The following is a 23,893-nucleotide window of genomic DNA, read 5'->3' on the forward strand; positions in this document are numbered from 1 at the left end:
AATTTGGGCTCTGAATCTAGTTTGAACTCCTTGTGATGGTTTGAAGCTGTGGTTTGAGCTAAAGACTATATGGCACCCTTAAATGCACATTGCTGAGGGCTGCCTTGTTATTAAGAAATGTTATACAGTTGATTCAACTGTATAAAACTGCCTTTGAGAGCCTTTAAAACTATTGGCCTTCGCTTTTAATTTGCTGTTCAACTTGAAACTGAATGCCTTATGAAAATAAGACCTGAGGGGAAAGAGGTGTTCACCTCATGTTCCTTTCTCACTTACTTATGGTCACTACATGCAGGTACACAAACAGCAACCCTGTGACGGATTTTATTAATTTTCCTTTTGCGCGATTTCTCCTTTGGCAAACTCGTGTATTTATTTCAGCTCCTCCCAGCTCAGGATGCATCCTCCAAAAGAAACCTTTAAGGGGAATGCAGATTCATTCATTGCTTCCCTTCGAGTTGCCACCCCGATGCAGCCCTGTTGAAACTCATCAGTGCTTCGGGCGGCTGGCCTTGGATTCGGCGCACCTCAAACAGGGTAGTAATCTTTGTCATGGGTTTGGAAGCAAGCTCTCTCAGCTTCCGGGCATCAAAGCGTGGCCTGTGGAGAAGAAGGGGCAGACGCCGCCGGAACGAGAACGTTCCTTCGCTCCTGACTTCCTTTTCCTCTGCTGCCTGCTTTTTCTCTTTGCTGATGGTCATCTGATACAAGATGGCATCCCACATCTTGACAGCTCTGGACTTGGTTGCTTTCTGACCAGGGCCCTCTTGAGAGGCTTCTGTCGCTGCCTTTTCTTCCACCTGCTCAGGCTTGGCTGGCTCGGCTTCTGAGACCGGAAACTGAGGCTCTTCTGACTCCACGACCAGGTGCTTTTTGAGGCGAGACCAGCCACTAAGTTTGCTTCTGGGAGGGACTGGTGGCTTAGGCTTTGATAGGGGGCCTGCAGTGCTTGGAGAAACTGCAGGTGACTGTGGCAATACAGTCTGCTTGTCAGCCCTGTTTTCTGGTGAGAGAGCACAGGTGCCAACAGCTGGTGGAGCAGATGTAACTGCCTCAGGCATGGCGGGCTTCTGAGGGGAGCTGGGACTTGGCTGCCTCTGGGCCTCGCCGTGTGGTTCAAGGCCTCTATTGCTTCCTGGAGTCACAGGCCTTCTGAACTGAGGAGTTGGGGATGTGATCACTACGTGCTGTATGGGGACATGCAATATTGCAGTTTTCACTGTCCTTATGGGAGGCTCAGGGACTGGAGTCATCTCTAGTCTAGGAGCAATTGGCCTGGCTTGGCTTGCAAAGGGCATGGCTGGCGCCTGGTTTGGTGGCGGGTGCGAGTGATTTGTCTGCAAATGGGGAGGTGTGGTGGGCCTCTTGGGAGACTCTGCTGGCTGTTCCAACACGGGGGTCTTTGCCCGCAGTGCCTGCATGCTGTGAATGTAGGCGTGTGTTTCGGTAACATGAGTGACTGCCGCTGGGGTCTCCACCACCACAGGTGTGGGGGAAACAGGGTGCTCGGGGAAAAGGAACACAGAATGTGTGGCACTCGAAGAGGGCAAGTGTGTGTGTGTCCCCCCTCTGGGTTGCCACAAAGGCTCAGGAGTGCTCTGTCTGTGAAATGGCGATGGGGCGGGCGAGATGGCGAGTTTGAGATGCTCCGAAATGCTTCTCTGCTCTGCAGCGGTGAACGTGAAGGGTTTTCCTTTAGGGAAGGGAGATGAGACGTGGTGGGTGACGGGCTTGATGGAAAAGCGGGGAGGGAGGTTGATGGTGATGTGCGCTGTGGTTTCTGCAGGCTTCCGTGGGGAAGAACGGTCGCTGTGCTCCAAGTCTGGGCTGGCTTCACTCACAGGTGAGAGGCTGGTCCGGAATGATGCAGCTTGCTGTGCTGATAATGTTGCTTTCTTCTTGGCTGCTTTTTTCAGGAGTCTCTGTAATTTAAGATTGTCCATTCCAGGCTTTGGTAGAATAGGAGGGGGCGGAGCCTGTGAGTGAAGGGAGGCCGACTCATGGGGTGGCGTTACAGTTATCAGCATCTTGACCCCCTGAAACAAAAAGTGGGTATTTTTCAGTTGATGATATAAACTTCCTGACTGTTCATTATGATTTTACCCCATAAATGTACAAAGGTATTTTTTTGCACATTTACTACGGTATGTAGGGAAGACAAAAACATATTCATTAGCCAAGTATTTAAGACTACAAACTATTTAAAAATCCTGAAGAAACTGGGTGAGAACAATTATGCTCCACCTATCCCTGCTTTGGATAATTAAACTGGAACAATGTTGAGACTGGGCCATGTTTTATCACACCAGTGAGCCATCCTAGATCAAACAACCTGGCTAGAACTTCCGAACTCATTCAAGGCTCCTGAGAGAACTTGGTTCACACCATCCATCAATTGAGGTGATGCATGTACAAGGCAGGTCTTAAGATCTCGTGCATTAAGTATATGTATGGATTTCAACAATCTCCCTGATCCCTTTTGCTTGTTAGCTTGTGTGAAGGAGGTCCGCATGCAGAAAGGGGCCTTCTACTGACCCCATTCCTGAGGTCCTGCACCTTCCTTGCACTGATCTTTTTCATTCTTTTTAAGCCATCTTCCCACTTTATATTTGAATGGGGCAGATTTGGGTCAAAAGATGCTGGCCTGCTACTGTCTTACATAGCCTTTATTTGATCACATTGATTCCTGACGTGATCCTTTGCTTGCTGACTCCCCCAACTTTGCTGCGCTGTGAACAGAGAGTCAGCTAAAGGTGAGCTGTGAAACATGAGAGCTTAAGAAAGCTGATGTACAAGCTGCAGGTTCCAGCAATAGATGGTGTTGAGTATCACTCGTAAAAGTTCACTGGGGCTATCAGGTCGTCCGTGCTTCTCCTTGGTGATTCGTGTGCTTATTTCAGCTGCTGTCGTGTGCTAGCCAAAACACATTGCTCAGCTGATAGCAGGTCCTCTGGGAGCTGGAAAGCATCTACCAAGTTGGAAAAGCCCTCTTTGCTTATCCTGAGCCTTTGATATGGAGAACAGATGTTTCCACTTCAGGGTACACAAGTGGCTCAAGCAGCATTTTGCCTAGGTTGCAGTTTGTCTTTCAGCACTAGCTAATTTCTCCTCTGGAAGGCTGACTTTTTTTCTCTTACCAAAGGGGCCTAGAAAACGCTGTCTGCAGAACCGTGTCTCCAAGTATCATTTTAAGGGTGATTTGCACTTGGATTCTAGGGACTGGAAGCTGACTGAAAACATAGCTCTTCTGGTGAATACTTGTACAGCAAACTACCAGTTGGTGGAGCTCAACTTTAACCCAAATAGTAGCACAAATTGCCACATATGTGAATAGGGCTGAAACTCCCTAATATGGATTTTGGGTTTTCTCGTGGGTCAACATGATTACCCTTAGTTTTTTCCTTTTTAACTACTTTTCAGAAAGTAGTTCTTGCATGTTCTGAGGAGTGTGAATTGCTGCTTCTGTAATATAAGGTTACCAGATTTTTTTCAATGAATCCGGGGACACTTTTCAACTTCAATGGATTTTGTATGGGGACTGTAAATCTGGGGACTTTCCCTGGGAAACAGGGATGTCTGATAACCTTACTGTAACACTCACGAGAGGTATGTGCCACATTCCCTTCTCATTGTGCCTCCAGGGCAGGGCCTGCATAAATCACCCTGAAGGAGAGGGATGAGCTCCCTTTTTCAAATACTCCCTGGTGAAAACAGAAACCATGGTTGATTTGTGTTTCCTCTTTCCCAGGATGCTCAAACTCTTAGTCCATCCAAATCCACAAGCAGCAATAAAGCGTAGATCCTGTAGATCTTCTGGTCATGATATGGAACAGGGGAAAACATAGTATATTGTGCTAGAGAGCAGACATGGGCAAACTTCAGACCTGTGAGATCTGTATGTGGGTTGTTTTTTCCTATGACTTACACACACACACACACACACACACACACACACACACACACACACACACACTATGCCCACTGCAAAATTGTAGTTTGGGAGCAATGACAATTGCCTACTGCAATTCAGATACAAACTCTTGAACCAAGTAGACTGCCAGAGAGGGCAAATGGTCAGAATGGCGCAGCCTCTCCAACTCTGCCTTCTCCCCACTCAGATATTACCTGCTGCTATACAGAGAATCTTAGTGGGCGAAGCAAAGAGAGACTAAGCCTCTCAGATTCATCCAACTAGGTCTCTGTAACACAAATCAGGTCAGCATCCTCATCCAGGATCAAGTCCTGGATAACTTGTTTTGTCGCTCACCTACCTTGATTTTTAAAGATGGAGAAGGACTGTATGGACTGTAGGTCCATTTTGGTATATTAATAGGTAGCTGTATATACACCAAATGCTATCTCCAAAAATAATTTGAAAGGATGTAAGGTCCCCTTTAGATGCTTTTCTTGCTTCTTACAAGTCAGTAACAACATAGGAAGTTGGCTTCTCTTCACTTTTATTCCAAATAATAATCTTCACCAGTGCTTTTTTTCTAGAAAAATGTTTAGGGGTACTCTCATTTTCCTACTCAAATTGAAATACTGCTCCTCAATGTGGGCACAATTAGATTCACAAAATGTTTAGGGGTATGTGTACCCCTGTGTACCCCCAGGAAAAAAGCACTGATCCTTACACTTGCCGACAGGAAGCAAAAATTGGTGGGACGTATCTGCAGGAGAGTTTTTTTGAGGGCACCAGTATTTAAAACCTTGGCTGTTCTTCCCCACTCCCCAAGCGTAGTGGTTTTATTTGTATCCTGATATCTTCCAATCTATAAAATCCTTATTGTGATTGCTCTGAGAATGTGTTTACATTTTCCATTTCTAACTATGCCAAAACCTTTTCCAGCTCCAGATCTTTTGCTTAATATCATTTTTCATGTTTGGAGCCAGGGATGGTAGAAGCTCTCGTTAACCTTTCTTTGGGATCATGTGACATACTTGGAAAACTGGTGTGGCCCACCACTCTCTCCTCCCCTGCCCCACCTCAGTTTCTGCTTTGAATTCTTTGCACATGCCTGAACAATAAGTGCAGGGACCCAGTGGCATTTTGTGTGGTCTTACTGAACAGTCATTTTTTATAACTGATCGTGACTGTGCAGCTGAGTAACTTTTCAAGGACCTCTGATAGTTTGGGACACTTGCAAGTCGAAACTTAACTAAAGTGAGAGAAGCGTGAAAAGGCCAGGGATTAACAAGCATTTCCTTTAAGATGGTGCCAAATCACTTTGCTTCTTGCGGGACCTCTACTGTGTCACTTTATATTTAAGGCTTCAATCCACTGTATACCTCTAGCTTCAGCAAAACAGAATAGCTTCCAAGATGGAAAAGTAATTTGCAATCCCCGAGTCGAATATAGAACCAGCTGTTCAGCTTGGAGAGAGGAGTGAGATGTGAGGAAACTTGATACTTGTGCCACAGTCATTGAACTGCCAAGGTAAAACTGCAGTCCCTCTACTTTTGCAAGGGCTATTATTATGCTTGACCAAGTCTTCGTTTTCTCTCGGCTCAAAGCAGAATGGCAGAGCCTGACTGACTGGCATGAACTGGTACCAGTATGGTATGCTGGAAAATGCACACGATCTCTCTCCCAGGCACAATAGGTTTTAGACCTCAGTTCACAGTGCTTCGTTCTGCATTGCTATTATAGCAACAAAAGATGAAGGGGAGTGTGCTGGTGTTAATCATCCTACAGTCTAGTAGAGTGGAGAACCTGTAATAGTGAGCTTCCAGGTGGATGCTGTTTGGGGTGGCATTCAGTCACAAATTCAGGTTGTGCAATTAAAATTTTGCTGGAACTTTTTGCACAGCAAAGCCATTTTCTCCTAAAACTGGACTTCCTGCAATCAGGAAAGAATTGGGAAAATGCACTGGAAAGTCTGGAATAACATTTGCTTGACACAACATAGTCTAACCTCCCTGCAAACAAATTGTAATGAATGCCCAACAAACAGGTATTCTGGAAGTAACCTCAGTGCCGTAGTTCCTTTTTATTTATTTTTTTGTTTTGTGCCAGAAGATGTGCACTTCCTTTCTTAGATGAACCAGTCCTACCTGGTCACTGACGGATGTCTCAACACACAAGAAGTCTCCATGCCTACTTGATTATAGAAAACCAATCTCACCAATACTGTTTTGGGCAATGGAAAAGAAGTTAAAACGGGAGACTGTAAAATTGCCTAAACTGGCTGTGAGACTGGACTCCAGCCGTGACTTTGGGACTCTGCAGCAGGGAGACCTTGCTTCAGGCAAGGACCAGACACTACTGGCATTTGTGTGGGCAGAAAATAGCTGTTGCGAGGCTCCACCTGTATGTAGCTTGTGGGTGGGTAAGAGGCAAGAATAGACATTGGTAGTAAAGAGCAGGGAGCACCCAGCATGGATTCTCAGCCATGTAAGGGATGACTTGGCTGCACACCATATTCTATCCACAAGCCGCCTCCAGTCCCCCAGGCCAACAAAGTGATGGGGAATTTGCATTATGCTCTAAAGGCCCATTTGCTTTCAATGCATCTTGCTTGAGGCTTAACTACGGAAGGTAAAAATAGCTGTGCTGGCACCACACCTTTGCCTCTTTGCTCCCCCTCACTTGACAATGCATTCCCCAACCATCTATAGGCAATGTGATGGCTCTTTCCTGGTATGAAGGTTTCTTGGATGCAAACACCTGATGTTCATTGTCTGCTGTGGCCACATTCTCGGAGCGAGGACTGCAGGGGCACTGCCCTCTGGGGTCAGGAGCGTGCATATGTGTGTTGCTGCAACAAGTGCTTACCTGCAGCATAAACTTCCTTTACTACAGGAGTGAGGGCGGGGAACTGTGGCTCTCTAGATGCCGTCTGACTACAACTCCCATCATCCTTGACCACTAACCATGGTGGCTGGGGCTAGGGTTGCCATATTTCAGAGAGTAAAATTCCTGACACCTGCAAGCCTAGCTGGGGAAGGTGGGACTTGGGAATCCAACAGAGTCGCCGGACAGCAGTTCTGGGGACATTTTTCTACCTACAGCTGCTTGATGCCATTTTGTGGTTTTTCTTTCTTTTTTACAGGTGGGCTTGCTCCATGATTGATGGACACCTGAGGCAATACTTCTATGCAGTGCTGATGTTCCCCCTGCTAAAAAGGAACTGTGTTCAAAGGATGACTTCACGTCCCAGCTCAAATCCGGCAGCCTGCTTCAAAACCCAGCTACTGATTTCTTCACAGATGGGAGCATCTCTCCAAGTTTGACTTCATTTAGACTTGGACACAGCTTCAACTCAAGTGGCAATAATCTAGTTGTTTTTTTTAAAAAAAAGCTATCTCTAGATCAGTTTTTCATTCTTTTTTGGGAAATTAACTCGCGTGCTGTTCTGTGCCCTTCTAATTTCTTAATTTAGTAGAAAGAGAGGTTTGTCTACTTCTCCTGGCCAAGCCTAGAACCTATCTTAATAACCAAGGAGGAACGTTTAATTTTCCTTAACTACTTTGGAGTTGTGAGCAAGAAAGTGAAAGCAGTAGGAAAACGTAGGAGTTTATGGCTGAGTCTAAGGATCTTTCTACCACCTAAGCCTTCAAAATGGCAAGGCATACCAGTGTCTCACCTCTTGACTAACATGGATGTTTTGGATGGTGTGTCACTGTTCTAAACTTCTTAAATAAGAGGCAGATAGTATACAACTATAGATTCATTATGTTTTAGTCACATTGATCCATTCTACTTGCAATCCATCCATAGTTTTTTCTTGTCTTTATTCAAGCAAGTTAGGTAAGGTTTATACCTTGTGGCTGATGCTCTCATTGAGATACATATCATGAAGTATGTGATGGTTCTTCTCTCCCTTTTCTTTTGGGCAATTATCCCGTGGCTAAAAAGCACTTCAGGAAATATTTCCCCAAAAGTGCCTGCCTGACTCTCAATGAAGAGCTAATTCTCTATTTCCATTGATTTTTCCCTCCTTCATGCACACAAATCCTGCATCTTCCTTCTCTTTCTTGGTCATATGCTTTCCTTCTGTAAGGTGTAAGCTTCAAGATGAGCACTAGGTACGGGTTTGAGAGATGATACAGGATGCAATCTTGAGCATGAATTGGTGCCCATTGCACCTAGGAGGCCTCTTCCCCCTCACACCTGAACCATTCCTGCCTTGAGGGGGGGGCATGGTAGTAGTTCTGGCAAAGTTACCAGATTGGTGTATCGGTTGGGATGAAGGCCTGCTCCCAGAAGACAGCCAAATGGGCACTCAGAGGACCCATGGCTGCTAATACTTTGCAAGGAGTGCCTGACTTGGTGCAAAGGGCGCCACACCTTGCAGTATAAATGCATCTCTTAGCTTGCCAACTTCAAACACTTTTTGCCTCTCGCTCATTATACAAAAAAAGGGGGAGGGTACAATATCCTGCTTCTAGCCTCCCAAGACTAGCAACTCAAGGGTTTAGACCAGACGCCATCCAGATGTTTTGGACTACAATTCCCATCATCCCTGACCACTGGTCCTCTTAGCTAGGAATCATGGGAGTTGTAGGCCAAAACATCTGGAGGGCCGCTGTTTGGGGGTGCCTGGTTTAGACAATGTTATACATATCCCCAAACCGCCTCCCCTGTTGCTTCTACTTGGTACCATTCTGTGTGACCTCAACTTGTTTTTGTAAGCCTTTAATAAAAATTCTGAGAAACAAAAGGTTTGGCTCTTATAGTGTCACTTAGCCCCAAAGCCTTCGGCTCTGTTTGCCTAAACTGGAAGGGACACTAAGCAAGAACTTTTAACAACGGTATTCTCCAAATTGCCAGAGAGCAGTGCGGGAGCAAGAAAAGACTGTGCACCATACGGATGATGAATTTGTGCAGCCCTTTCAACTATAGGAGGGTTCATGAGGTGATGTAGCCCCATGTCCAGCAGGTGTGCCCCCATCTTTGGCATGGCATGCATGAGAAGGGCTTGACTTGCAGTGAAGGCTGGTGCCCACTGGGGCCAGTAGGTTAGAACATCTACAACAGTAGATGGACCCAGAGCCAATGATGGACCCGGTGGTGGACCCAATGGTGAAGAACAACAGTAGGTGAACCCAGATGGATTGGCAGAGCTAACTGATTATGCTTTGGTCCCATTCTCCTCCCTGCTGAATTCTACAAAGGCAACACTGAGATTAAGGTGGAGGAGGCTGACAGCCAGTGTCACCAACTGGACTGGTTTTAAGTAAGGAGGCAGGCAATGAAGACAGCCTGAGCTTGGTGGGACAGTGGCCCATTTGCCCTAATGTGCCAATCTCCACTATATATTTGTGCACCAGCATGTTGTATAGAACTCCTTGTGCTACATGGAACAACTCTATGTGCACGGAGCCCTTTCTGATGTTCACCAATGTGCAGGTGGTCAGGTTGACCCATTAGTGAAATGGAGTAGGGCAGCTTGACTGCCAAACCCCTTTGAGTTCTGGATTCTTGTATTTCGCAGCTGGTTGTAGGCACCAGACTGGCGCCTTCTCTACATTTCTTGCTGCCGTGCATGACTCGGAGCTAGTTTTAAATCAATATAGCTTTGTTAATGTTGCCACATTAAACCTTAACACGTTTATTTGAAGATAAATCCCATTGTTTTATAAATAAAGGGTGTCTTACACATTACACAGCAACAAACCCAAGCTTGCCATGGGCGTGGAGTGCGCACGTAACGAGAGGCTGCAGCCAAACCCCAGCACTGAGTGTATCTGTGTAAAAATCTCCCACCTGTATTCTGTTCAGTTTCATATTTTAGGCGAATGCAAGCTTAAGCATACAACTAAAAAATGGAATGTGTGAAGAAATTGTTTGGTATTTCTAGGACTGCAGCAGTCCTAAACATTTAGATTACTGGAGAATGTGACTTGCAGAACTGAAGGCCAAAAGAGTATATATAACGGCAACAGGAAGACTTGATTTAGGGCCAGTATTCTTTGTCCTATAATGATGTACAATGCTAGTCATGCTTGGAATAGACCTGTTGAAATCAATGTGACATGCCAGAGGTTTAGCAGGTTTCAGTGGGTCTACTTTGAATATGAATGACATTGGCTACCACCCACAGTATATTTTAGGTGATTACTTCATGGGCAGTATTCCACTGACTTTTACTTAGAGTAGGCACCTTGAAATTAATAAAGTTAGATTTATTCATTTCGGTGGGCCTGCTCTGAATGAAACTTTGTTGACTGCTGCCCAATGTATGTGATATATTGCTTAGGGATGGATTCAACTAATGAGTCCTGCTAGTGGAAGCTTGTGTGAGGACTTCCACTAGCACAATGGGGCTTCCACATCTCCTCCCTCTGGGCTCTGGCAGGACTGGGAGAGCCCCCAGAACAACTTGAAGGGAGAGGCGAGGGTGGATTGCTCTCAGGGCCGGCCCTAAGGCAAGGCTGGGTGGCGCAATGCACCAGGGTGGCGCCGCGCTGCTGCGCCCACCAGACAGCCACGCTGGGCGGGGGGCGCTGGAGGGATCTTTGTGCCAGGGCGCCAGATATGCTTAAGACGGCCCTGATTGTTCTGTCTGGCAAGCAGAAAAGCTTGCGCTGAGGGAATGATTGCCATAGCACTACGTTAAATTCCTCCCTTGGTGTGGATTTTCAGCACTCCATTAACATCAGTGTCTTAAACCTGAAACCTCTCTTCCAATTCCAGAATTTTACTGACTTAATTTCTCAGCTATGCAACAAACAGTGTCTAACCGTAAAAATATTCCCCTCATTAAAATTCTGCCTGCTGAAGTGAACGGATGAGATTTCCCTCCCTCCCTCCATAATTCATAGGCAATAAACGTTTTGTTGGTTTCTCCAATCCTAGAAAATATTCAAACATATTAGTGATGATCCCAGGAGAATAAACTGACCAGTTAACAGGACAATAATATCTGTTATCCCACTGATGATCTGTCCCTCTGTAAGTGCCTCAGTTGGGAGCTCCAGAAGATCAAAGTTTAGCAACACTCCACATTTTAAGAAACTTGAGATTAGTCATTAAATCTGTCTCACGTTTGGATATCCTGAGCGGTTTTCTAATGCAGCCGGACAAAATAGCCTGATTTGCATATCCTGGCAAGCTGCCTTATGGCTGACCTGGGACCGTGTGAATGTGTGGGCTCCTGGATGCTTTGCTCTTCTCTGGTCTTTTAAAATTCCACACAGAGCAAAGTCAAGGTGTTGTCTGACCCTTGGATCATAGTTGAACACACTTCTCTCTACCTGTGAGTTGTAACCAAGGTCTGTTCTTGGCTATAGCTCATGGGCCGTGAGAAAGAATGTTTAACCATGAGTCTATGAGTTCAGGAAACGTGCTAAACCAAACCTTGGGTTTATCCACACTTATGGCAACAAATGGCAATTTGGGTTTTTCACGCATTGCCATTAGCTCCGATTCAGTGGTAAAGAATGGTCTTTCGTGGGGAAAGCTCTGAAGCAAAAAAAGAAAAAAGAATGCTTTGACTCAGAGGTTTAAAGCTCAGACCATGCCTGAAAAGCGTGAAGGAAAGGGAAGAGTGGTTACTGGGTGGAACTCTGGCCCAGGCTACAACGGCAGTTTAAAGCTCACTAATACTTCACTTCTATTCACATAGCTGCTTAACAGTGGGTTGCATTACTGAGATGGCATTTGCTTTCTCCCATGCTAGGAAGAAAACTGGCAGCTGCCCTCCATGCCAAAGGTTCTCAAACTCTGGTTTTCGGAAAGGTGGTAGAACAAGAGACAATATCTGTACTTGGCTCTGTGCTTCATTTCTCTCTCCCAGACCCCACCCCTTTTCCCTGCAAAAAGGATTGCTTTTCCCAGGGCTGGATTTATCAAAACAGGCCAACAGATCAGGTCTAGGGCTCAATATGGTACTTTGTGTAGTCTATTATGCTTTCCTAGAAAATGATCAACTAAAGCAGGCATCCCCAAACTTCGGCCCTCCAGATGTTTTGGACTACAATTCCCATCTTCCCCAACCACTGGTCCTGTTAGCTAGGGATCATGGGAGTTGTAGGCCAAAACATCTGGAGGGCCGCAGTTTGGGGATGCCTGAACTAAAGGGACAAACACACACACAGAGAGAGATTCATGTGTGTTCTATTAGGCTGAGCCCAGGAATACACATCTATGAACATACAAGAATAATACAATAAAGCAGCTGCAATACATTTTTAACTGCCTATGAATTGCTCTTAGGTACACTGATAGGAATATGCAGGCAATTAATTTTTTTTAAAAAGTATTTTTTTTAAAAAAAAATCAACGTTCATACTTCTAAACAAAAGGATTTAGCAGAAGACAAAAAGTACAGAGGAATCATGCTCCACTGTGCAATCATGAAAGGCTCTGGTCTAGGGGAGGGGAACCTCTGGCCTTCCACATGTTAATGAACTATGACACTCATCAGCCCCAACAAGCAGAGTCCAGTAACATTGGGGGGGGGGAGGTCAAAGGTTCCTCGCCCCTGCTCTGTTCTGGTGTTGGACCACAACACCACAAGAAGAGCACTGACAGATGACCTCAGTGATCAGGCAAGTTTATTGGGAATAAGGTGATCCCTTTGATATCCTGGTCCCCAGATGTCTAGGACCGCCCACCCCTCAACTTCTACACAACAACCCAAGATTAAGCCAACAAATGAAAGGAACTTCAAACCAACACCTCAATCTTCCAACAATTCATGGACAGCCCTCTGCCTCTCCTCCAACTTCCTTTGCCCCTCACCCTGGCAGTTTTCCTCCCCGTCACCTGCAGCATGGGAGACAAACCACCTGGGGCTCAGCTATGCAGCTACAAAAAAAACATTTAAAGTGTGTTTTAAGCGCATTATACAATGTGACACTAGATGGCGATGGTGAGCCTTATGGAAAATTCAATGTATTTTTTAAAACACATTTTCGGAACCTTTTTTAAATATCATAGCTGCCAAGTTTTCCCTTTTCTCGCGAGGAAGCCTATTCAGCATAAGGGAAAATCCCTTTAAAAAAGGCATAACTTGGCAGCTATGTTTAAATATGTGTGTAGATTCCACCCTGCTTGCACACTGTCTCTCCATGCAACTCTCTCTCTCTCTCTCTCTCTCTCTCTCTCTCTCTCTCTCTCTCTCTCTCTCTCTCTCTCTCTCTCTCTCTGGATGCTCTTTCCCTGCTTCTGCTTCTCCCTCCCTCCTTCTCTAGGGTCTTCAGAGATTTGGGGTGGGGAAATAAAGACTTCCTTAGTTAAGCTTCTTAACCTCAAAAGGCTGTGTCAATGGCAAGACTTTAGTGGCCTACAGAAAGTGACAGCAGATTGATAAAAATAAGTCTCACTGAAGTCCAGCCCAGTAACAATAGGTGTGAAACAGAGCCCCCACCTTCCTTATGCTTTAAAAGCCAGGCAGGTGAGAGTGGGAGAGTGGAAAACAATGGAACAGAAGAGCTGCAAATTTCCTTAGTGGTAGCTGGGAAAACTGAATGCCATAATCCTGTTGGCCCAAAGGGGCACATTCAGTTTCTCTATAGGACCAATATTTGAAGTACATTTTCATGAAAACTATGGAATAGTGAGAGTAAATATGCTTTGTTCGATATTTACTGAGTAACTGTTTGCAACACTGAATTCTGATATTGAAGAGATTACTTGCTATTTCTAGGAGGGAAAAAGATCCAGGTGACTGGCACTTCTATAAAAACCCATCTCCATTAACACATGGAAAGTTCCATGGACTAATTATAGCGTGGAGATACTATTTGGGAATTCAGGTTGCTTCGACAGTACAGCTCTTCAGTGCTGCTGAAGTAGTGTTTTTCAGCAAAGAGCTAGAAGTGGAATTAAAATGGTGATTCCGTACTACCATTAATAGTGCTATGTTATTCAGCAACACCACCCTCATGGCCAAGAAATTTCCATAATGCTTATGCAGCTGTAAGTCCCAGTCAGCGAAAATCCCCTGCAATGTTAATTAGCAGCTTCCTCCTTGCAGCTTCTATGCCTTTTTGCAGCCTGTTGAGGGTTCAGCAGCTCTACTGAAGGATAGCCTCTTAATTGCACCTCAGACGAGAGGAAGCCCTGAGTGTGCCCCCTCCAGTTGCTCAAAGTTTCACCTTACTAATTTCAGCCTTGCTTGGCTGGTAACAGGGAAAGGAAGGAAATAGGAGAGAGGCTCGTATCCCCACTGTATTGCTAGTTCCTTGTCACCAAGGTCTGCTGATAGAGATGAGCCTGGCCAGTCCCTTCCAGTTTTCAGACAGGAAAGGAAGTTCAGTCGCGTTTCTGCAAGACTCATATAGTTGCATCCTTGTTCTAAGTTCTTATAATGGCAACGTCTACCATACAATGAATGAAATAGGAAAAACAGGAAGCTGCTGAAATGGGTGTACGCACACACCGACCCACAGTTTCATGTGTTTATGAGTAGGTTGCACCTGTGGTCCAGATCCTATCACCCATGGTGAGAGGGGGGATTTCATTTCCTATAAGCATGCATCCTTTGCATCTCCTATTGAGCATTATGAGAACAAAAAAGAGAGGGCAGCAGTTTGCTTGCCAGGAACAGTGCAGATAAATTTCCAACGTGTTCCAGAAAGGATGCTTGAAGATTCACATGGCGAGAAGTTTTGGCCTCTTCTGACCTAGTCTGAGTGCCATCAACCTCCATATCTTATTACTAGTCCCTTAGCTCTCCTGTCTATCTAGTTATTCTAGGGCATGTGAAATACAGATCTAAAAATAAGTTACAGTTGAGGGATATGAGGGCCAATTGTAAGGGAGAATGGTTCCCAGTCTCAGTGACAGGGACAACAAACATAGAGTTAATGACAATGCGGGGCTTGGTAACTGGTGAAGATATGGCTCAAAAGATTGAAGGAACCATTGAGTTCTTTCCCACAAATTTTAGTTAAGTAGAACAGGTTCTGCTGGAATTCCAAAATGAGTTTGGGATTCCAGTTGTCCACTTCTAATGATGAACTTATCAGAATTCAGCTAGGTCCAGAAGATGGATCCAGATGCTGAAATTGCATCCCCTCTATGACAGTACAATCTAAGATTTTTCCATATCAGCAAAGCCTCCCTGCCATTGACAGAACCCAAACGTGTTCCAGCAAACCCCAGCAAACAGAAACACATTTGTTATGGGCAGCCCTTCACACTTGAAGGTTATAGTTGTTTCTAGAATCCACCAGCATCTCTATTAAGGCTCTGAATTAAGGTTGAGGGTTTGAGTAGAATCATCAGAACACATGTTGAATGATTTTGCATCTGTAAAAGAAATTTCAGTAACTAAAAAGCTATCCTATCCATGTCTACTCAGAAGTTCAAGGGGGTTTACTCCCATATAACTGTGCAGGACTTCCACGCAAATGGAAGCCTGTTAATTACATCTATTGCAATCTTGCATCACAGTGAACTCAGACAGAGTTGCTCTTCTGTTTCCCCAAATTACAGTCCTACCGTAACTAGTGAAAGTTATATTTCTAGCAGGTTCTCCTCTGGGGTATGTCTGAACCTACACTCATGTTTCTTCTCACTTCCTCATTCCCTTGGAATAAATCCTCACACGATTCTTGTGCTTATGTGCTTCCACTTGCATTGCAGGTCTCGGAGATACACACACACACACACACACACACACACACACACACACACACACACGCCTATTAGACTATTAGATTATGGATTTGCACAACTGCATGTTGATGCTAAAACATCTGATGCAGTGTGTACCAGAAAAGCAGGGAATTTAAAGATGGCATTGGAGAAAAAGCCAGATATTCAGATTCTTCTGGCATTTGAAATCATCAAGGTGGATTGATGAAGACAGTGCAGTGAAATAAGATTGGAGGTTCTGAAGGGTCAAACTAGATGTGACATGGGAGATATGTAAGGACAGGCATCCCCAAACTGCGGCCCTCCAGATGTTTTGGCCTACAACTCCCATGATCCCTAGCTAACAGGACCAGTGGTCAGGGATGATGGGAATTGTAGTCCAAAACATCTGGAGGGCCGAAGTTTGGGGATGCCTGTGTAAGGAGAATATTCTGGGGCTGTTATTTTGCTAGAGTTAGAGAAGGGGTGCTCTGGGAAATGGTGTTTAACCTTTTTTTCTCTTCCCTTTCCCCTGACCTAATTCTTTCCTGGTTGCCTTCAGGAGACAGCAATTTAGATTTCAAGGAAGATAAGGGTTAAAAGGCCACTCTCAGAGTGCTCTTTCCCTGATCTTGAAAGCAGATAAGCTATGAGTGAGAGAGGACTAGCATAGCTCAGCCTATCAAGAGCCTAATCATGGATAGTTCATATCACATAAAAGGCTCATCCACACTTATCTTTTGCCCCGGTTTTCTAGGCACAGGTCTGGCCTTTAAAATGACACGTATGAACACTTTTATTCTTCTTCTTGCCCTGGTGCTTTCCCTGTGAAAACCCACTCTTTAACGCTGAATCAACCCACGCTTTCCAGGGATTGCTCTTTGCTCCAATTCAGCAGTAAAGAACAGGTTTTCACAGGGAAAGTGATGCTTTAAATTACAGGCCTGTGTCTAGAAACACAGCACAAAAGGAAGCCTGGAGGAGCCCCTAGTTTAGTCAGAAAACAAGAGACAGTACAACTGGCAGGGTGCAGAAAAAGCATGTAGTGATTCTCAACAGAAAATGTGGAAACAATATGCAACCACAAATCATACAATCCAGTATGCACACCTTTTCAACAGCACATCTTGGTAAGACAAGTGAAAACAATTCATGTGGACATACATTTGATTAAAATAGTATAAGAATTTAGATGTGCTTATTAAAAACCCAAAACAAGAAAAGTAGCCTCCTTCTACCTGTTGCATTGTGGGGGAGCAGTGAAATAGCGTTCCTCTAGTTGGGCCATCATTACATCACTGTGTCCTTGAAAGTTTCACAATGCATTGGCACCTAGAGATAAAAAGGCCTTTTTTCTCCCATTATGTTCATGACACAACCTTAGCCTATCAAGGATGACTGGTGTGCTCACTTACAGGTGACCTTGGCGGTAACTGCTTGATGTTGCTGCCAAAACAATAGCTGGCCCTTGTTGAGGCCAGCAGGGGGAAATAGGATTTGCTCTGGATAAGGGAGTAAGTGGGGGAAGAAGCACTTGATCACGCAAGTCCATTCCTCATCCCTCAGCTATAGTTCAAAGTGCCCCATCGTTACAGCTGCACTGAGGCATAGTTTCAGACGGAAAGGGTATTTTCCCTTTTATATGCATTTTTGCAAGCACTACTTACAAAAATAGCATTTTAATCCACACTTGCCCTAAAATATGGTCCTAAGTACACATTTTTGGTTGGAGAATTGCATGCAAGATTCAAGGAAGTGTGAATTTTCAAGGGTAGCTGCTTTGGGCTGTGTATATTTTGAAGAAGTGCAAATTAGGCAGGATTGCATTCAAATGCAAACTAAGCAAACTTCTTCCCCATCTCTAGGTGGGAGTAACGAGTCATAGCAAGGTTTGTAGGTCAGTTGTTGATCTTAACTGAAAATTAAATTGCAAAAAGACAGCAACAACAAAACCGCAAATATGTTGTTGCTACTTCGTAACATGCCAGAAGAATTATAGCTATGTTTTGTCAGCAGGGGTCAAACATATGCATAGCTCACAGAAGACATAATTTGTGCATGTGGAACATTATTATTATTAGTTATTATTATTGCTGTGGATAAAATTATTACCTGCCCTTCACCAGCAAATCCCAGGGTGGGTCACAGCAATTTAAAATTCAGCATTAAAAACAGTTAAATCAGTTTACGGACACAAGAATAGGGTAGGCCCCAACAGCACTAATTTCAGATGTCAAAGTCCAAGGTAAAGAGATGGTGCTTAGGTCATGAGCATAAAGGGGAAAGAACTCATTCAAGGTGAAAGATATGGAGCAGAGAGATGAGCTAGACAAAGCAAAGTGATGCTGAAGCAGAGAGAATGCTTACATCTGCTCCTCAAGAGTGAACAGCTATTAAGATCAAGGAGTAGTAGTAGCTGTTATGCAGGTTGCTAAAACAAACCCAGAAGGTGTACCTAACCCAGTGATATTTTATGAATTAGGACAGTGATGCATGCATACAATTCACATGGTTCGTGGATCAGGCCTCTAGCAGGTGAGCCAGGCACTGTGGCTGGTTTTATGAGGGATCCGAAATGTGCACACCATGAAACATGATAGGAATCTGCCTCACACTGTTGGTCCTCCTAGCCCAGAGCTGCCTTCTCCAAGTGACAGCAGCTTTTTAGGCAGAGGTCTTTCCTAGCTCTGCTGCCTGAAGTCAGTTACCTGAAAGAGATGGTAGGGACTGAAACAGGACCCTCTCCATGCAATCATGTGCTGCGCTGGTAGCTACTGACTCCTTGCTATGTAGGCGATCCTCCTCCCGGATGAACCTGCTTGGGAATTCAAGTCTGCTGTGCAGTCTCAGGTTCTATCCAGCCTTTGCCAGTCCGGTGCCCTCCAGAAGTTTTGGACTACAATGGGATGAGAGTTGTAGTACAAAACACCTGGAAGGTGTCAGGACGATGAAGGCTTTCATGTGTTTATGCAAACTGCTTAGAGATCAAGCAGGTTGGCAGGAGAGCTGCACAGTTGTGCTTCCCAGATTGTGGAACATCTTGCCTAGAAGGGTTTGCCCGTCCCTGTCTACCTTCCAAGGAGCACGGAAGACATTGCAGCAAACATTTTCTTTCAAACTACTGCTTTGTATTCTTTTACTTTTGGTTTTATTCACCTGGGAGTAAATCCCATTGCACTCAACAGAGCTTACTTCCAAGTAGACTTGTCTAGGATTACTCCACAAGTGTCCACGTAAACCAGAGGTGGGGAACCAGGTGGCTTCCAGATGTTGTGGGACAACTTCTCGCATCACTCCCAACCATTGGCTTTGCTGTCTGGGGCTGATGAGAACAGGAATCCAATAAAATCTGGAAGGTCACAGGTTCCCCATCTTGGAGCTAAACGGAGGTGCAGCATATTATACAAAATATTTTATGAGTCTTTTTGTACAGAGTCACTAGATGCAATACTGTGAAAGTGCAAGGATCATAGCTGTCATCCCTCCCGTTTTTGGAGGGAAACCCCCAAATTTAAATCCGTTTCCCGCTGCAACCCCGGATTGTAAAATATCCCGTAAAAGTCCCGGCTCCCGGCTGGCTGCTCGCTCACTTGCCTCTGCGCAAGCGATTTCTGGTGCCTAGATGTGCGGACATGGGCAGCAAGCACCGGAAGTCGCTTCTGCGCATGTCTGGACACGTACAGAATCGATTTACGGTGCCACTCTGCCCATGTCTGGGCACCGGAAATCGGGCAGAGCCAGCACCGGAAGTCACTTCTGCACATGTCTGGAAATGCACAGAAGCGACTTCCGATGCCAGGCCGCTGCTGATCCCTTATTTTCCAATCCGGAAGTTGACAGCTGTGGCAAGGATGCACCCCTTTTCTTGCCACAAATGTTCATAGGGCAGACTTAAACAGTGCCTGGGGTCTAGAGACCCCAATTAAAAATAAATGATTTGGAATTAGGCAGAGGTTGGAAGACAAGCCAACTCTTTGTAAAGATTGATTATAGAGACCTCAGTGCTGCCTGTGGTTGTTTTGCCATAAACAGAAAATCTGAGCCAAATCAAGACGAACACATGGCAAGAAACAGAGAGGAATGCAATGCAATGCAGGAGCACAATGCCCACAAATGGTGTGAGAAGCAGAATTTGTACTAAAAAACTAGGCATCAAATAAGAGCTTGTTATGGCAGACAATAAATGTGACAGTCTGCATGGTGCCATAGGACTCTCAGGCTGTTTGTGTGTATTACCAGTTAAAAACACAGCTAGGTTGGGTTTTTTTTCTCCATCCGGACCTAAGCTGGTTTGGAGGAAAACATATCAAAATCTTAAGAAATTACAGGAAGAATACAGGATAGATTATGGGGTATATGACTCTGATATGTGCACATTGCCTCCCAAACTACCAACAGCAGCACTGGATACAGAGCAAAAGGGAGTGTGTACACAGCCTTAGGTGTTAATGCTACAAAAGACTCACTGTGCAATCCTATACATGCCAACTTTTGAGCCCCACTGAGTCCATTGGGGCTCGCTCCCAAGTAAGTGGGCATAGGGCTGCAAATCAACATGTCCAGCAACACAGCAATCCCTCTGATAATCATCAAAAGATCCTGAACACCCCAACGAACTGCTTCAGTCGTAACCTTCAGCAGCAAAAATAAACGCTACTGCAGCAGTACTACTGCTTGTCATGCAGATCTTTCTGGAGTGAGCTTGCTGGGGTGGGGGGAGAAAAATGACAAGAAAAACGAGAACGGTTGCATCTGAATCCAAACTAACAAATTCCACAAATTTCTCAATACACTAATTCATGTGTGCTTGGGAAGGAGGTGACATGATACTTACAACTTAAGTTTAAATATTTCGTCCTTTCTCCATACGCTTCTTTACTTTTCCTTCTTTCTTTCTTTTATTGCAGACTAGTGTCCAAATAAGAAACCAGCTGATCTATCTGGAAAGGGGCCTCTCACCAGCCAGCTAGCTGGGTATAAGTTTCTCCTGTACGGATAACTGCCAATGCAGAGACCTCATCTCTCCAGCAAATCCCTTGTACTGTACAGTGTTATATCAGCTCCAAAGGCTGCCTAAAGTAGGCAGCGAGTTCGGCGTTGTTGGAGATGCCATCTCTTTTCCTTTCAAACGCTGCAGGGCGCCTCGTGCAGCTTGTGTTTTTAAACGCAGTCAACAACAACAACAACAGCCTTATTCACGTCCTGATTCCTGCCTGATTTTCCATTGCTTTGGAACGTGACCATGGTAAATAAAGCAGTTTCTCAAACAAGGGGGGTTGGGGGGGAAGCGTGGCGAATGCATTCATGCATGCAGATAAATAGACATAATAGCAAAGTGCGTATTTCCACTCGACAGAGCCGTGTTTCAAACCAAATCGAAGCACTAAATCGGTTCTTTAATGCATGCGCCTCCCACCTCCTTTCAAACCCAGAACGTGAAGAAAGATGGAATCTCTAGCATAAGTGAAGAGAATTTGCTCCCTTGGGCGTTCACTCATTCATTCCAAAGGGGAGGGATTCTACAATAAAGACGAGCAAATCGGGGGAGGGACCGGGGGTGGCGGGTGGATTTTTGTTTCATTACCTGTTGAATGTTGCTGAATGGTTAAAGGCTGCAGCTTGTTGCTCTCAGCTCCGCGTGTTTAAAAACCGGTCTCTGCATCCTTGCCTGGACTCTTCCCTTCCAAGGGAGGGAGGGGGAGAGACTGATGCTCCCTGCCCAAAATAAAGCATGCCCCGCTGCAGCTCCAGACCTAAAGGTCTCCTCTGTGTCTCAGAGGCTGTTAAAGCACAGAAGCTCTGCTGAAGGGGTCTCTGTGTTTGTGTGTGTCGACCCCTCTGAATGGCATAGGGTTACACAGCAAAGTTGCCGTGCCAAAGTGGTCTATCTTGGAGGAGAGGCGGGGGTGGTGCTGGTGATGGAACAAGGCAATGGAGAAGGCGTTTTTATACCTTTGCGCGGTGGAAACTGGGTTTGCAACTGAATGGTTGCGCTCTGCCCCCTTCTGGCAGAACGGAGCAGCTGCGTTCTCGTCCAAAAAGCGTCCAAATGCGCCTGCAAAATATTTCTCTTGCTGATCTAAATCAAGGGGCTTCTTCCCTCGCCTCCCCGCCCCCCCACCCCCACTCCCTGAGTCTCGAATTCGTGCTCCAGGCAAAACCCAGATTCTCATATTTAACTCGGGGAGAAATAAGCGCATTATTTGTTTGAGACCCCCTCTCAGACCTGTCCTTTAATATTCTACTTCTTGCAACCAAGGAAGCGTGAAATGCTTGTCAAGAAGTCATTTCCCATCCTGCATTTACAGTGCTTTGTGCTAACCACGGTTACTGCACACCTCTTAATACCAGAGGTTTTGCATATTTTAAAGAAGTTCCCCTTCTTCCAAGCAATCAATGGTAACATGAGGAGGTTCATGCTTTTAACTGTGATTCCAGTGCGATGGGACTAGCATATGGGAAACCAGGGTTCAAATCTCCATTCTGTGAGATCAGGATGCTGGGCCTGATCCAGCAGGCTCTTCTTATGTTCTCAGTCTTGAAGCTCCCTGGGTGACCATGAGCTAATCACTGTCTCTCAGCCTAACCTACCCCACAGGGTGGTTGTGTGGGTAAAATTGGGGGGGGGAAGCATGTATGCTACGTTGTGTTCCTTGATGGAATATGGGCTACAGGTGTAATTTATTTTTTTAGAATTTTATTTTATATAATATTTTGAAAGAAAGCCGACGAGTAAAACAGTGAAGTGGCCAACTGCCACGGGCCACTAACAGGTGTTTGTGGCTATAAAATCAATAAAACATATCAAACATGAAATGTGATCATTTGACAATATGTCCAGAGCGGATGTCATAGCGACCATGTTGTTGATATTTTGATCTGGAAGAAGAAAAAGAAGAAGAGTTTGGATTTGATATCCCGCTTTATCACTACTCGAAGGAGTCTCAAAGTGGCTAACATTCTCCTTTCCCTTCCTCCCCCACAACAAACACTCTGTGAGGTGAGTGGGGCTGAGAGACTTCAGAGAAGTGTGACTAGCGCAAGGTCCCCCAGCAGCTGCATGTGGAGGAGTGGAGATGCAAACCCGGTTCACCAGATTACTAGTCTACTGCTCTTAACCACTACACCACACTGGCACTAGAAAGCCGAACTGTGTCTCTCTGGCAGGGCTGGTGCTACTACTATGAGGCAAAGTGAAATATTCATCATGGGCAGCATATTTTGGGGGCAGTGGGGGCAAACTGTGGTGCTGAAGAACAGAGCTATGGGGCCCGCCCTGCACTCCCCAAGCTTATTGGCTGCCTTCAGGTGCAGTTTAGGATACTGTCCTCTTGCCAGTGCTATACAGTACATACATTTAAATTGCCCCCAACAATCATGGGAACTGTAGTTTGCCCCCTGAGAGAGCTGCAATTCCCAGCACCCTTAGCAAATTAGAGTTCCTGAGTTTCTTTGGGTGGGTGGGAATAACCTTTAAATGTTTGGTGGGTACAATCAATTGCCAGTCTAATCAGCTTCTGTAAGTGGAACAGGAGAGGCAATGGGATAGGGTAGGTGCCAGCGTATCCTTTGCCTCAGTTGGGCAGCAAAATTATTTTGGGCTGGCTCTGCTGCTACCCCACCCTTGGTTCCACCTAGCTTGAGATACAGTTTGCAAAGCTGGTTTGCCCTAGCTTGCTAGACCAGTGTTGTTTCTCACGTAGTTCAAGCATATGGGACTCCTCTAATTTGTCATGGAAGCTATGTATCCCAGCAACATCCCTTTCTGAGTGTGTGCACTGTACCTTTAATGCCCATTCTTTCCCTCAAAGAATTCTGGGCATCGTAGTTTACCCCTCACAGAGGTACAATTCCCAGCAACCCTTAACAAACTACAGTCCCCAGAATTCTTTGAGGGATAAGAATGCACTTGAAAGGCACACAGTCTTTTGCCTCGGACCTTTTCAAAGAATGCATCTGCGTGGCTTCTTATGTGCGCAGCCTGTAGTGTGGTCAAGACGCTTTAAAATAGCGTAGACAACTGAAGAGCTCCAGGCTCCACACTTCACCACACCAGCCACCAGCTCCTTGGCGCTGGACCTCCTTCTTTAAATTGTGCTTGCCTGGTTGGGTTTATAAATATAGAAACCTAAGCTATACGATGCCCCCCCTCCAAACATGTCCCTCCCATCTCAGCCTGGTGCAGCTCCTTCAGCTGCTCCTATACTTGGTATGACCTTTTCCCATCCCTTCCCCACCCCCCTCCCAGCCCTCTCCCTTTCCTTGCTCTTTTCCTCCCCAGTGTTGTGAGCCTGGTGGCCAATGAGCTTCTCCAGAAGATCAAATGTCCCTATAACAGGAGGACTTAATCGCCTGGTGGAGTTT

At 45.4% G+C, this 23,893-nt stretch overlaps 2 protein-coding genes across 3 annotated transcripts in view; one reads left to right on the forward strand and one right to left on the reverse strand.

Moving 5' to 3' along the window:
* LSP1 (lymphocyte specific protein 1) overlaps positions 1 to 8,663 on the forward strand; it is a 77,611-nt gene extending 68,948 nt beyond the window's left edge. For both annotated transcript variants that reach the window (XM_035121504.3, XM_035121511.3), the window contains exon 11: positions 7,053 to 8,663. The gene's annotated coding sequence lies outside the window, so the exon portion shown is untranslated. The remainder of the gene's footprint in view (positions 1 to 7,052) is intronic.
* Positions 309 to 21,451, reverse strand: PRR33 (proline rich 33). The gene is made up of 2 exons (XM_035121490.3): positions 21,114 to 21,451; positions 309 to 2,036 (listed from the first exon to the last, which is right to left on the reverse strand). The coding sequence occupies exon 2, from the start codon at positions 2,025 to 2,027 to the stop codon at positions 441 to 443; it is 1,587 nt and encodes a 528-aa protein (XP_034977381.2). The 5' UTR covers positions 2,028 to 2,036; positions 21,114 to 21,451; the 3' UTR covers positions 309 to 440.
* Between the last annotated feature and the right edge of the window lie 2,442 nt (positions 21,452 to 23,893).

Source organism: Zootoca vivipara, chromosome 1 (genome assembly GCF_965207765.1).
Source record: "Zootoca vivipara chromosome 1, rZooViv2.hap1.1, whole genome shotgun sequence".
Lineage (NCBI taxonomy): Eukaryota > Metazoa > Chordata > Lepidosauria > Squamata > Lacertidae > Zootoca > Zootoca vivipara.

Bases quoted from the DNA above. Each gene is read 5' to 3' on its own strand.
- PRR33 (XM_035121490.3), bottom strand. From the start codon at position 2,027: ATGCTGATAACTGTAACGCCACCCCATGAGTCGGCCTCCCTTCACTCA.